This window comes from Nylanderia fulva, unplaced genomic scaffold, assembly GCF_048542155.1.
Source record: "Nylanderia fulva isolate GAGA-0341 unplaced genomic scaffold, ASM4854215v1 Scaffold2, whole genome shotgun sequence".
Taxonomy (NCBI): domain Eukaryota; kingdom Metazoa; phylum Arthropoda; class Insecta; order Hymenoptera; family Formicidae; genus Nylanderia; species Nylanderia fulva.
In genome coordinates this window covers 6019973-6034125 of record NW_028190263.1, presented here as the reverse complement: position 1 = coordinate 6034125, position 14153 = coordinate 6019973, and the positions used below count along the sequence as shown (strand labels likewise).

Sequence of the window (14153 nt, the reverse complement as noted above, 5' to 3'; positions counted from 1 at the left end):
CGATAATGATGGCCAGTAACAAATGTACGTTGACCCCGAACGCCGCGTAAAGCAATTCCGGTAATGGGCATCTCGGGAACGAGTTGCGCAGCAATCGAACTGTCACTTGCTGGAGGAATAAGAGGAACGAGAGAGAAGGATATGGAGGCCGGAACAGAGAGCGTCTGGCAAAAAGCGAGAAGGTGGACGGACCCCTGGTTTCTGCGAGGCGGTGCTTTTTGAGCTTTGCACACGACCGGTCGCACGTTCTTCTTCTCTTGCTCTCCTTCTCTCTCAGACCGAGGAACGGTGACGTGGGTGGACCTGTATCGCGGGCCATTTGTTTCCGCGACGTTGAAAAATGCTCTTTCTTTCGGTGCCTTCGCCAGCTCACCCGGGTCAATGTCTCGGCAGTGCACCCACATGCCACTTTCCTTAACTGGTACACACATACATATGCAAGCCGCTTGAGAGAAGTTCATAAGGTTTTGTTAAATTGATATCTTGTTAATTTTCTCTTCAGTCTCTCGCGTAAGACGTAAATTTTAACGAGTACAGATATATGCAAGAGATGGTTTTGCTAGAATAAGAGATGTATCTATTTTTAAAAATTTATATATATATGTATATATTTATACACCCACACGCCACTTTCCTTAACTGGTACACACATACATATGCAAGCCGCTTGAGAGAAGTTCATAAGGTTTTGTTAAATTGATATCTCGTTCATTCTCTCTTCATTCTCTCGCGTAAGACGTAAATTTTAACGAGTACAGATATATGCAAGAGATGGTTTTGCTAGAATAAGGGATGTATCTATTTTAAAAAATTTTATATATATGTATATATTTATACACGGAGAGAATTGTCTCTTAAAATTTATTTAAGAGTTTCTCTGATTAATATCATAGTATTAATCAAACATATTTTATATTTTATTGTGCATGGTAGAATATTAATATTTTTATTGTGGTAAATATATTAATCAGAGAAACTCTTATAAAATTGTCCCACGATTACATAATTTTCAGGGAAATTAAATTCTGTGTATTACATATACAAAACAAATATATAAAATTATATTATAAAATATAATAATCATATATATGTGTAATAATAAATATATAAAATACATAATATAAATAATAGATAACAAATAAAGATCTAATAAATAAATAAAAACATATATAAGCGATTGAAATATATATATATATATATAAAAGTAACACACGCGCGATAGAAGAAAAGCTGTCGCGGAGAATTCCCGCCACGTTCGTCGTTGATCAAGAAGGAGCTAAATCGGGGACAAGTTCCACAATCCCGTTATATGCGATCGACGTTACGGGCATCGTGTTTCACGTTTCCGGTCGATGGGAACGGAAGCTCCTCACGTGTACACGATGGCACATTAATTTCGCGTCGCCGTTCCGCGTCAATTGCGACGATATAACGCATCGCGGATCGCTTTTCCGTTCGATTTATTGGGCTAATCTCATATTTATTGGAGGCCAGTTTCCAATTTACACGCTCGTGGTTAACGTACCGCGAGCCCCATAACTGTAGGCATCCAATCGCCAAGAGACTCGCCGTTATATATCCGCGGCTTAATTAGATCGGGATTAAATTCACTTTCGGTCGTAATATAGAGAAATCTTTCGCGCGCGCATCTTCGTTCGACGACGAAGTCGTTATCCTATTTTATCTCTTTCACTCGCGATCTCTTTTTTTTTTTCTTCGTTACTCGCCAGTCATTCGAGTTGAATGCATAAACCCACGTTAGTCTGATTTGTATCTCATCCCGTTTGTGCAGATTCTCATCACTTTACGTGTCATCCATATGCTTGTGCGATAACGCTAATAGCGTCGTGAATTGATTTGCAAATCACGCTATTTACATATTCAATTATCAACTCTGTTGAAATTAACAGATGATTATTAGGATGCAGTTTTACCCTTTCAAGAAAGAGCTGAGAAACCGTGAAGCAAAAAAGAGAGATCAATTTCAACACGAGAAATATTTATGATATAATTGACAAAAAAAAAGTGTTTTTATTCAAAAAGAATTGAAAAATCTTTGACGACAATTCGGAGTAAATTATTCTTTCTGTAAGAGATGCCGCAGAGATTCTATTTCTAGCTTCGCTATATAAAAATTCCGTACGCGGTAAATGCATTTTACTCGAAAACGTACTTCCGGTATATCTCGCGCGTTATGTATAATGTATATCACTACGATAATAACTCGCTATATTGCAAATTTACATTTTATCCTGACCAATTTACGCAGTCGAACAATGAGCAGTTGAAACAATCCATTCGACGCAAAATCTAATGAGAACGCTTTTCATTTCGCGATCTATCTACAACGCCATCAAGTTTCTCTCGCGCAGATTTAATTTCGAACAAATTAATTAATTAATACAAACTTTTAATTATGAGAGAGCAATTTTTTCTTCACAATATATCGCGCGCTTTATCACGGGAAATTGCGCAGTGAGATTGAAAAAAATGACTAAAAAAAAAAAATAAAAAAATAAATAAATCGAGCATCTCGAGAAGAGTTAATCAAATATAATTTCTCGGTTTGTTCTTCGAATTATCACGATCTACCGAGTTGATTCCATCCCGGTGCATCTTTGAAACATACGCGTCTACTTATACGAAGTATGCCGTGCGCGTTTTACTAATTATGCGGTTTCAATTACGTATATACCTCCGTACGCCGGTGTCTATTAGCGCGAGCGGTAATGCTTTTATGAATATTCTCTCATCTGTTATTTGCGAATCGCAATGTATGCATCTGGAACGCGCAGCGTACTTAGTTAGTTAGTACACGGCGCAACTTGATCGCGACATATTACCGATGAATGAATCGCTGAATACGATAAAATTGATTAATTGATTAAACAAATTAACGAGAGCGATATAATCGCGTCACTCTAAATGCAAATGAGTCGCACTGAAATTCACGCAGACGGGCCGATAATTAAATTGATACCAAGAGGTATCACATCTCGGAGAAAAATCAACAAGAGAGGAGACATTAAATTGGATTAATTCATGATTGGAGAACGGCAAGAAATTTGGCTAATATTTTCTAAATATTCTATTTTTTTTTTAAGGGAAAGCAAAATTGGAATTTTAAACATCTGCTATGTAAATGGAGATTTTAAAATTTGTTAACGATATATTTCACACAAATATTACTTTCTTAAATAGCTTTTCCTTTTTAGATTTTACCTCTTTAGTCGATGTTTACATGCTAATAAAAAATAATACAAAATTGAGAATAAAATAAAAAAATGGAAGTAATTGATAAGCTAATAGATTCTATGCTAAAAGAGAGAAAAATTCTCCGCGCGCGGTTAAACAACCGCGTCCCAATTCGAGGCCGTGTTACCGAAGGTCCGTGGAACGTAAAAAATGATTAGACATTATGTACTGCTCAGAGATCCGCGCGCGCGTTTTAAATTATTCTCGCGCTAATGAGCCCGTGCGCTTAATTAGATAATAATGACTTTATTAGACGCACTCGGAAAATTTAGTCGCGCTCGTTGCCCTCGCTTAAACTACAGCTAATGTAACCGGCGGATAATTGCGAAGTAAATTCTGCCTCTGCGCACACATGCACGGAGATGCGCGTAGGTGGAACTTGTCTTCGTCTCGCGCATAATTTCGACCTATAATCTTTCGCGCTAACGAGAACGCGCGAAGACGCGCAATTTTCTCTCTCTCTCTCTCTCTCTCTCTCTCAAAGCATCCCCCGACGAAGGGTGGCAACCCTTTGTCCGCTCGCGAGAAGGCGCGTGCCTGCGCCTCGAAAACGTCGAGGATGCGGCTCCTTCCTCCTTTGTCGTCTCCACTGCAATTATCTCGGATTAATACCCCGGCACTCTCACTCCTTCTCTCGTGCTTCTCTGCAACTCGATCTTCGGAACCGCCCTCGTCGTTCCATTCCGTTCCGGTATTATAGTTTTGCGGTATTCGACGGCCATTGTGCCGCGTTTTAGACGTACCAGCTTCTTGCGTTCGAGAGATTCGAGAAAACTTATCATCCTCCTCGCACAAAGTTCGGAGAATGCCTGGAAATTTCCGGCGATGATCCGGCACAAGAGTTATAACTATGTCAATTATATAAAATATTCGGGGTGTTCTAGAACTGGCGGGAAAGTTTTTAACTGGCAGATTCCTGGTATCATTCGGAGACATCAATTATTTTCGAATTATAAGCAGTTGAAAATAAAGGCTTTTTTGGAAACTAAGCCTTGTGGAAATGAAATATTAACAGAACTACACTCTTCAGTTAATTTTAGGTAGAGTTTGCTTTAGTAGAATTTTAATATAAGGCTTAGTTATAAAGATACTTAATAACAAAAATTGGGATCATGCTAAAAATGATGGCCTCCCTCAACATTTTCATTAAGGAAAAATCGTCTCTAAATGATATCAGGAATCCTGCCATTAAAAACTTTCCCTATATAAGCTAAAACAACACAACTTTATTATTGATCTATATATATTAAATATATTTAAATATATTTCTTAGAGAGAAAGAGAGCCGTAAATGATCTTGTGGATAGATGATGCAAGAGTAATATTGAAATTGACTCCGAATTTTGAAGAATCTATGATAAACCTATCTATTGTATATCTGATATACAAAATGGATAGAACATAAAGTGGATAGGACAGAATATATGAAGAAAGGTAATAAGGCATGTTAATGTAAAGACGTACTATTATCCTCGTAATCGGATTGCAAAAGTTCTACCGTTTTCAAGAATTTAATGGGATTCCTAAGAAAGAGAGTGAAAGAGAGATCTCAACTTTGTTCATTATTTCATTTCATCACTTAACATCGGCTCAGTGAAGGTTACAGGCAGCCTTATCTTCGAGCGGAATTAATATCCGAGAGTAATACGATTATCAAGGTTTAATCGCCGCCAAGTTCTGTCCTTCTTGTCTCTCGCCTTTCAATTTAAAAAAAAAATGCATCTCTCTATACGCGTTTTAAACACAACACGTTTGTCTAGCTTGATGATATAAAGATCAGATATAAAGATCGAAATTGCGCGAGGTTTTAATCTCGTAATCCTCGCTATCGAGAGACACGATTCGAAAAATGGGAAATAATTGTTATTGGAATGAAAGCGCGATGAAAACGACTGTTTTGTAAAAATGGTATTGAGAACTATAAGTTTTTTTAAATGTCGAATTTCAAGATATTCTGCAATCTGAATGTATCGCAGAGTTTATGCAACGTTAATTAACTATTCGTTACACAGTAGCTCTTTGCTGAAAAGCTTACGCGAATAGCGAGGGAGAATGGAAGATTTGAATGGAATCGCTGAAGCAGTACAAATGTACTGTTTTCCGGATTAGCCGACTATAGGATTTTAATCGCATCAGAAGCTTTTTTTTTTTTTTTTTCAAGAATCACTTTTTTCGTTTAAACGGAGGCAAACGAGAGAGCGCGGATTGGTATATACAGGGTGTCTGACATCACATCAAAAATATATACAAATAAACCCTTAGAAGGCAGCATACTTATATTCTTTATATTGAGAGCCGATAAAAATATTTATTTCTGAGACAAATAAATCCTGTTATTTGGAGACAATTTTTTCTGGGCAAAAATATTGAGGCATCGATAAATTTCGAGTTACAAGCGATTAAAATTAAAGGGTTTTTTCGCAAACTAAGTCTTGTGGAAATAAAATATTAACAAAACCACATTCTCCAATTAATTTTAAATAGAGTTTATTAATTTTATTAATTTTAATTTAAGGTTTAGTTATAAAGATACACGATGGCAAAAATTGGGGACATGCAAAAAATGATAGCATTCCTCGACATTTTTGCTGGTTTTGGTGCGACACTTTATGTCACCCTGTATATATATAGCAGGGTAATTAAGAGAATATCTGTCGACTGGTGGCCCGAGATACTGATAATTAGTTGCAGGCGATCGATAGTTTAAATCGCGTCCGATCGACCGTATAAACTGGTCGGTTCAAAAAGTTATGCCGATCCCTTTTCGAGCAACGATCTCCCGCTGCAAATTCCGAGGAAACTCGATGAGAAAAGAAGAAGCTTTGATTTCGTTCGGATTCGCCGTCAGAAAGTTAAACGTTGATAACGAAAGTTACTCTTCGGAAGCTGTAATAAGCTTGCGCGATCAAAGTTATATGTCGTTCACTGAATTTTATGAAAATCTTCGATTTGACGATGCGTATCTGTTTCATTAATAAAATTTCTCGTAATATTGAAATTCGATCAAACGAGATTAAAATGACATTATAATGATTTTTAATAGAGCATTCATTTTTTTTACTATTAAGAATGAAAATATGACATAGCTATTGATATTTTGAATAATCGAATTTATTATAAATATATATATATATTTCTAATTCTAAAGGTAAGAATTTTTCGATAATATTGGATGGTGAAATTAACTTTGGTGTGTATTAATGAAATTGAAAAGAGAAATATCAGGGGGCGTGTGTGTATATGAAGCATCGGTTTTCTCATAAATCTCGAGAATCTAGTTGAGTTTCCGAAGTTTAATCTCCGAGTTCCGTTAACAGCGTGAAAGCGTGCACACGCGCACGATAAAGTCCGACCTTTCGCAAAATCGCTTGAAAATTTCTCGAAACTTAATCCTTGGGTTTAACTAGACCACCGAAAACGGCGAGGATCAAACGGTCGCTTAGAGCCGGAAGCCGAAGCTCCTCGCGAACGACTCTCCGCGAAATCGTAAATTCGATTCTTTGCTCGGATCGTCTTAAACTGGGTACCTCCATTGTGAAGATCCTCGAGAAAGTCGTAAGGCGCGATCATTCGTTCGCCGAGTTTGTGTTTGCGCGACTCCAATTGCTCGGCGTGTTTTTTAATTCTAAAAAGTCCCATAAATCCGAATAAATGCTGAAATGATATCCTAATAAAACTGACAAATATGAAACATTGACCAAATAAATTAATCTAAATTAATATACATATAGGTAGAAAAACATGAAGTAATAAAATATTCTTCAGCTTCTATTCAACATTGTTTTTTTACAAATAAAAATTGTGTAAGTTATTTAATATGACAACATATGCGCGCACTTTTATACACGGAGAATTTTCTCTTAGAATTTACCCTGAAAATCACGGTAATCGTAGGACAATATGGTAAAATAATTTAATACTATGTACATATTAATATTTAATATTAATATATACATAGTAAAATATTAATATGTACATAGTAAAATTAATCGAACACATTTGATATTTTGATGTCAATATTTTTATTGTGGCAAATATTAATCAGAGAAATTCTTATAAAATTTTGCCAATGCCATATTGTCTCATGATTATCATGATTTTCAGGGTAAATTCTAAGAGAAAATTTTTACTGTGTAGTAAATGTATTATAGTAAATATTAACTATCAAACAATTATTTTAATTTCATTATGAACATATTTGCGAAATATTAAATATAATCTCAAGTATCTCCTAAACATAATTTTGATCAGTTATTTTTAATGATTTCACTGAAATGAAATGGGAAGAAATAAACCATAAATCTCAATAAAATAGCCAAATATAAATGCGCATGTCTCTTAATTAGTTCTACTTTCGAAGCAATTTAAATCGCTAGATCTTGAACCTTAAAACTTGTATTTTTTTCTCGAACTGTTACGACGAAATTTAGACCACTTCTATAGAACAAGTTTTCGAAAATTGAATATTAAGAGATTATGGATGCAAATATAAAGAATGCAAATATGCCTTGATTCAAGTATATTTTATCCTTATAATAGCGCCAAATATAAATAATTTTGGATAAAGGATAATTTATCCTTAAAACAAAGTGCAAAATATTCTTGGTTGAAACTGAAATTTACTTATAAATATTACAAGGACAAGTGACAAGTGAGCACCGGATATAAGCGGTACTTTCAAATATATATAACAATTCTAATAGTTCAAATGTGACTAAATTTGTTTTTACTATATGCGATTTTTAAAACAAGAATATATCTTAAGGATGAAATATATTTTACACAAACTTATTTATTATTAAGGCAAATGAAAATTTGTGATTACAAAGAGCATTCTATGCTTAAATCAATCAAATAGCGTTCAAGAATAAAAATATACTTGAATCAAGGAAAAACAGTATCTTTGAAAGAATGCAAATATGCCTTGATTCAAGTATATTTTATTCTTATAATAGCGCCAAATATAAATAATTTTGGATAAAGGATAATTTATCCTTAAAACAAAGTGCAAAATATTCTTGGTTAAAGCTGAAATTTACTTATAAATATAATAATTTTTAGTTTAAATGTGACTAAGTTTGTTTTTACCATATGCGATTTTTAAAACAAGAATATATCTTAAGGATAAAATATACTTTACACAAACTTATTTATTATTAAGGCAAATGAAAATTTGTGATTACAAAGAGCATTCTATGCTTAAATCAATCAAATAGCGTTCAAGAATAAAAATATACTTGAATCAAGGAAAAACAGTATCTTTGAAAGAATGCAAATATGCCTTGATTCAAGTATATTTTATCCTTATAATAGCGCCAAATATAAATAATTTTGGATAAAGGATAATTTATCCTTAAAACAAAGTGCAAAATATTCTTGGTTAAAGCTGAAATTTACTTATAAATATAATAATTTTTAGTTTAAATGTGACTAAGTTTGTTTTTACCATATGCGATTTTTAAAACAAGAATATATCTTAAGGATAAAATATACTTTACACAAACTTATTTATTATTAAGGCAAATGAAAATTTGTGATTACAAAGAGCATTCTATGCTTAAATCAATCAAATAGCGTTCAAGAATAAAAATATACTTGAATCCAGTATCCTTGAAAGAATGCAAATATGCCTTGATTCAAGTATATTTTATCCTTATAATAGCGCCAAATAGAAATAATTTTGGATAAAGGATAATTTATCCTTAAAACAAAGTGCAAAATATTCTTGGTTGAAGCTGAAATTTACTTATAAATATAATAATTTTTAGTTTAAATGTGACTAAGTTTGTTTTTACCATATGCGATTTTTAAAACAAGAATATATCTTAAGGATAAAATATACTTTACACAAACTTATTTATTATTAAGGCAAATGAAAATTTGTGATTACAAAGAGCATTCTATGCTTAAATCAATCAAATAGCGTTCAAGAATAAAAATATACTTGAATGAAGGATTCCTTTTTTCTGTGCTAAGGAACGTAACTCGAGCGCGTGTTGTCGCGAGCCCGAGGTTTCGCAGTTGCATAACCGCCGCTCGCTCGTCTGTTGCAGGAACTGGAGAGGAGTTATACGCTCTCGACCCCAGGGGGTAGCAGCCCCGTTTGTTGTCCGCCTTGCAGCCCGCCGCCTGCGCCGGCCGCGTACATATCGAGCGCGCGCGCATCCTCGCGTAGACTCGCCGGAAGTGGCCTCGGCGGGCCCGCATCCCCGGAAAGGGATCCCCTGGGAAGACTGTTAAGGTGAGTCACACTCGTTCTACGTAATCCGCAGATTCTCCGCCCTCCTGCTAGACGGAATCCTTACTTCTCCGGAATCGTCCCGACTCTCTCTCTCGGAAAGTCTAATTCCATCAGGCGCGTTTTGTCCGCGCTGATGCTTGCCATTGTCCCAGGATATGAGGCGGAGGTAATTTCACTCGGTACAAATAGATACGAAATATTGCACATTCGAGTTAATCGCGATTATCATTTAGATTATTATTTCTATTTTTTACATCGTTTTGCGATTTTTCTCCGAAGAGTTTTCTCTCATAGTTGGATTATGGTTGATCATTGATTTCAATATATTGCAGCATATTTTTCAATCGAATTTCGTTATATTGTGAAAAATTACCAAGTATTTCAATTTATTGTTATTGAATTATAATTATAAATTTGAATAAAATCCTTGCAATTATATTTTATGATATGAAAAAAGCTTTCATAGATTCATATTTACGTAAACATCACATACAAGTTTATTATTATATTTCTCCTCCGAGCTTTTCCAAAATGTTTCTTCACGGAAATAATTGCGCAATTGTAATTTTAATTATTCCTATATTACGCGAATTGAATACTAACTGTGATTAATTAAGAAATAAATTTGTTCTTTGTGTAATTAGTTTAGATTTAATGTTAATTAAACTCACACAAAATATAAATGCACGACGATTCGTGCGTGCAAAGTATATTTGTTCAGAAATCTTTGTCGAGTCAGAAAAGACGGCTGGATATTCGCTCTAATGACTTTCATGAAATCAAAACAAGCTTTAAGACCGATCACCCGGAAGTTGTAAAAGCCTCACGGGGTTTTCCTTGCTCGCCTCCCTTCGGGACGTTCTTCTCCTGATTACCTCCATAGCCCTGCGGGTTCTTCTCTTGGATCCATCAATCTCCGTGGCAAGAGGTATACACAAATGCATCATCCAACATCTTGCTCGTATTACCATTTTGTCGTCTTGGGAAATTTACCGATCACCCGGTAAATGGAGGATCACTTATGTTAAATTGACCTGAGCTCTTTGCGCTCCTCGAACCATGTTGAATCTTTACCCGACACTCAATCTGCTTCATTTATCGGCTTTATCAAATTTATAATTTACCTTTTTTACTCTTTTTTTTCTCTTGAAAAGATGGATAATGTTCACTTGCTAAAGTCACTCGATTACCGAAAAAATTGTATTTTTATCTCTGAACTTATATACATTTTATATCCATTTATATCCGTAATATCTTCCACTAAAGTAAGTGTCAAAAAGATCCTTTTAATTTAAGAAAAATATTCTCTAAAGAGGAAAATTCTTTTAGATATTCTCTACAAGCAAGAATATATATATTATATTTAATGAGATGTTTTTTATCAATGTATTATTTATCTTTAATATTAATTGAAACTTATAAATTTATTATTTTAAATTATTTTATTTTATTAATTTATTTGAAATTAACAATATATTTTTAATTTAAGAGGGGATATTTCAAAAAGCATCAAGAAGGAAATATTCTTACTCATATAAAGTATGCATTTCAAGGAAACAATTGTTTCGCTGATATAATAATAATGAAAACGACGAATGTAATTATAACAATATCGAAATAAAATATATATATACTGAAATAGATTGAAATTTATCAAATTTGGTATTTACATTATTCGTAAAAGAAATGTCAAAAAGACTAGAATAATTATATGAATTAACAAATAATTTCTTTTTAAGCAAAAATATAAAAATTACACGTTAAATTCAAATCTGACTCGACTAGTTATTAAGACGTTCATCATCTTTTTAGAATCGCGCGATAACCAATTTGTCTTACCTTGGGGCACCAAAACTATTTCATTATGCCCATCCCCAAAATCTCCCGAAATTCGGCGAACCTCCGACTTCGCTCGAAGAATTTCCGTGTTGTACGAGACCCACAGATTGAATATTTCTCCGGACCGTATCGTTGCAGATTCCTGAAGACCTTCTACAGGGAACTGGGCACTCGCGATCCACCTCATCTGCCGCCATGGGCATCTCCTCTTCCTCTTGGTACCCTTTGTCCGGCGCACTTTCAGCCTCACTTGCAGTTGGTACATAAAAGCGAGCAGGAGCACCGTTTAGAGAACATCAAACCCGACCAGATTTTCGCTCCCGTTAGGGTAAGTGTTCTCATATAAGATTATGCAATTATGTGCATCGATGACTTGGAACGCGAAATATTATATATCTAGAAAATAAACTTGAAAATATTTTATTTAAAAAATAATTTTTATATTTTAATTAAATATTTTAATTAAACGTCAAATATTTTAGAAAATTATTTTAATTAAAAAATAAAGTAAATACGAAGAGAAGATGCAATATTTGTATTTCAAATCATCGATATATGTATAATTATAATTTTTCGTATCATTATTCTTATTCTTTGTCGAAAAAATTAAAGAGGGTTTCTAAAATAAACATATATACTCTTATATTCTTTCCTGAGAAGTTACATTTTTTTTAAAGAGAGAGGTAAAAATTAGGTTTTTATTTTTTTAAATATTAAAATATCCACCAAGTTTTATTTTTTATAATTTGTCTGAAATTTGAGGAAAAAAATTAAAACTTAATTTTCACCTCTCTTTTTAGAAAAGCGTAATTCCTCAGGGAGGGGTAGGATAAAAATTATGTTTATATAAGAAACCCCTCTTAATTTTCGACAAAGAATCATCTAAAATTTTTCGCACTGATTCAGATGCACCCTGTAAATGTCGCGTTATATAAAGATTCGCGGGTAAAAATACATAGAAACAATCGCGCAAAAAATTTTGTTTTCATTTTCCTAAATAAGACGATCAGTGCGGAGAGGAAGATATCAAAATCACGGGAATATAAAATGAAATTCGGGAGCGAGAAAGCTCGAGAGACACGTTGGCTTACATCATAACCGTGCGAGAGGTACAAAAATCTCGGAGAGATCTCGTCCCGAAAACGTCAAACAGATTTCCGGTTCACGTGGCGCACACGAGAGTTTTTCGCGAAAGATGCGCGATGCGTTATCAGAACACCGAGATCTTTTGGGCGGATTTGCATGATATCGACTACGTAATTGCGAGCGAGCAACGGAGTCGAATGTCCACGGGGATGGGTTCCTTTTCCGACGACTGTCGAAGACTCGAAAACTCGCTTTCCTCGCTGGGGCAACTTCTCTCCGGAATGTGAAAGCCAAGTTGGTGTCGTCTGAAGTTCCGCGAGGGAGGGTGAAAAAGTTCCGCGAACTCGCTGTCTCGAGTTCTTGCTTTCCCGATGCAGTCTCCCGCGAACGAAATGCACTGAAATCCTCGAATCGAGGTCCGCGATTTATTTATGGTCGCAGTCGGATTGGTCCATGCCGGATAGTTGTTTTGATTAGATTGGTTTACCGAATCGATTTCCACGGATGAAGGGATAAAGGAACCTTTAAGTCGGACCTACGAGCGATTTCCTTTATTTATATATTCATTTTATACGTGTCTCTTTTAAGAAAAAAAAGAATTCATAATAATCACGAGTGAAAATGAAGTACGAAAGATCGATGTTGTAAATTGTGTGTAATTTGAATTTTTAAACATTGATGGAACGTTTAAATTAGCGATTTATTTACTTTTCAACGATATATTAAAACCAGAGAGAAACGCGCATAAACTTTTCACACAAATTTCTTATTAAAATGAAAAATTATTAACACTAAGTTCTCTCTTTCTCTCTCGATTTTCAAATCTCAATATTTATTTATTTAGTAAACGAATGACAAATTATTTACATTGATTGATCGATCTAAAATTCCGAAATAAAGTCCTAAAATACAATTTGTAAATTGTGTGTAATTTGAATTTTTAAACATTGATGAAACGTTTAAATTAGCGATTTATTTACTTTTCAACGATATATTAAAACCAGAGAGAAACGCGCATAAACTTTTCACACAAATTTCTTATTAAAATGAAAAATTATTAACACTAAGTTCTCTCTTTCTCTCTCGATTTTCAAATCTCAATATTTATTTATTTAGTAAACGAATGACAAATTATTTACATTGATTGATCGATCTAAAATTCCGAAATAAAGTCCTAAAATACAATTTGTAAATTGTGTGTAATTTGAATTTTTAAACATTGATGAAACGTTTAAATTAGCGATTTATTTACTTTTCAACGATATATTAAAACCAGAGAGAAACGCGCATAAACTTTTCACACAAATTTCTTATTAAAATGAAAAATTATTAACACTAAGTTCTCTCTTTCTCTCTCGATTTTCAAATCTCAATATTTATTTATTTAGTTAACGAATGAGAAATTATTTACATCGATTGATCGATCTAAAATTCCGAAATAAAGTCCTAAAATACAATTTAGACAAATTGTTGGAATAAGGGGCGACTTCAACCCCTTTCAGCGCTTTCCCACGTATCTCACGAATGGTCGTTCACCTCTCACGCGATAATATCTGCTCTCTCTCTCTCTCTCTCTCGGCACCTGGATAAAGGAGATTTTGATCGAGACTCCGATCGGTTGGGCGTCCTTTTGGATCACGTAACGAGGCATTGTTTTGTCGGGGCGTGATAAGTCGAGCTTAGCTTTATTAACGTTTTCCCAAGAGCCGTTAGAAACTCTCTCGTATCATCG

The 14153-nt window shown here is 34.2% G+C and overlaps 1 protein-coding gene across 3 annotated transcripts in view; it reads left to right on the top strand.

The window, feature by feature from the left end:
* The window catches only part of LOC114942841 (uncharacterized), a 253515-nt gene that overhangs the window by 174673 nt on the left and 64689 nt on the right, over positions 1 to 14153 (top strand). For all 3 annotated transcript variants that reach the window (XM_085482053.1, XM_085482054.1, XM_029318290.2), the window contains exons 3-4: positions 9309 to 9496; positions 11474 to 11663. In XM_085482053.1, the coding sequence (XP_085338179.1) occupies positions 9309 to 9496; positions 11474 to 11663 (378 nt within the window). The remainder of the gene's footprint in view (positions 1 to 9308; positions 9497 to 11473; positions 11664 to 14153) is intronic.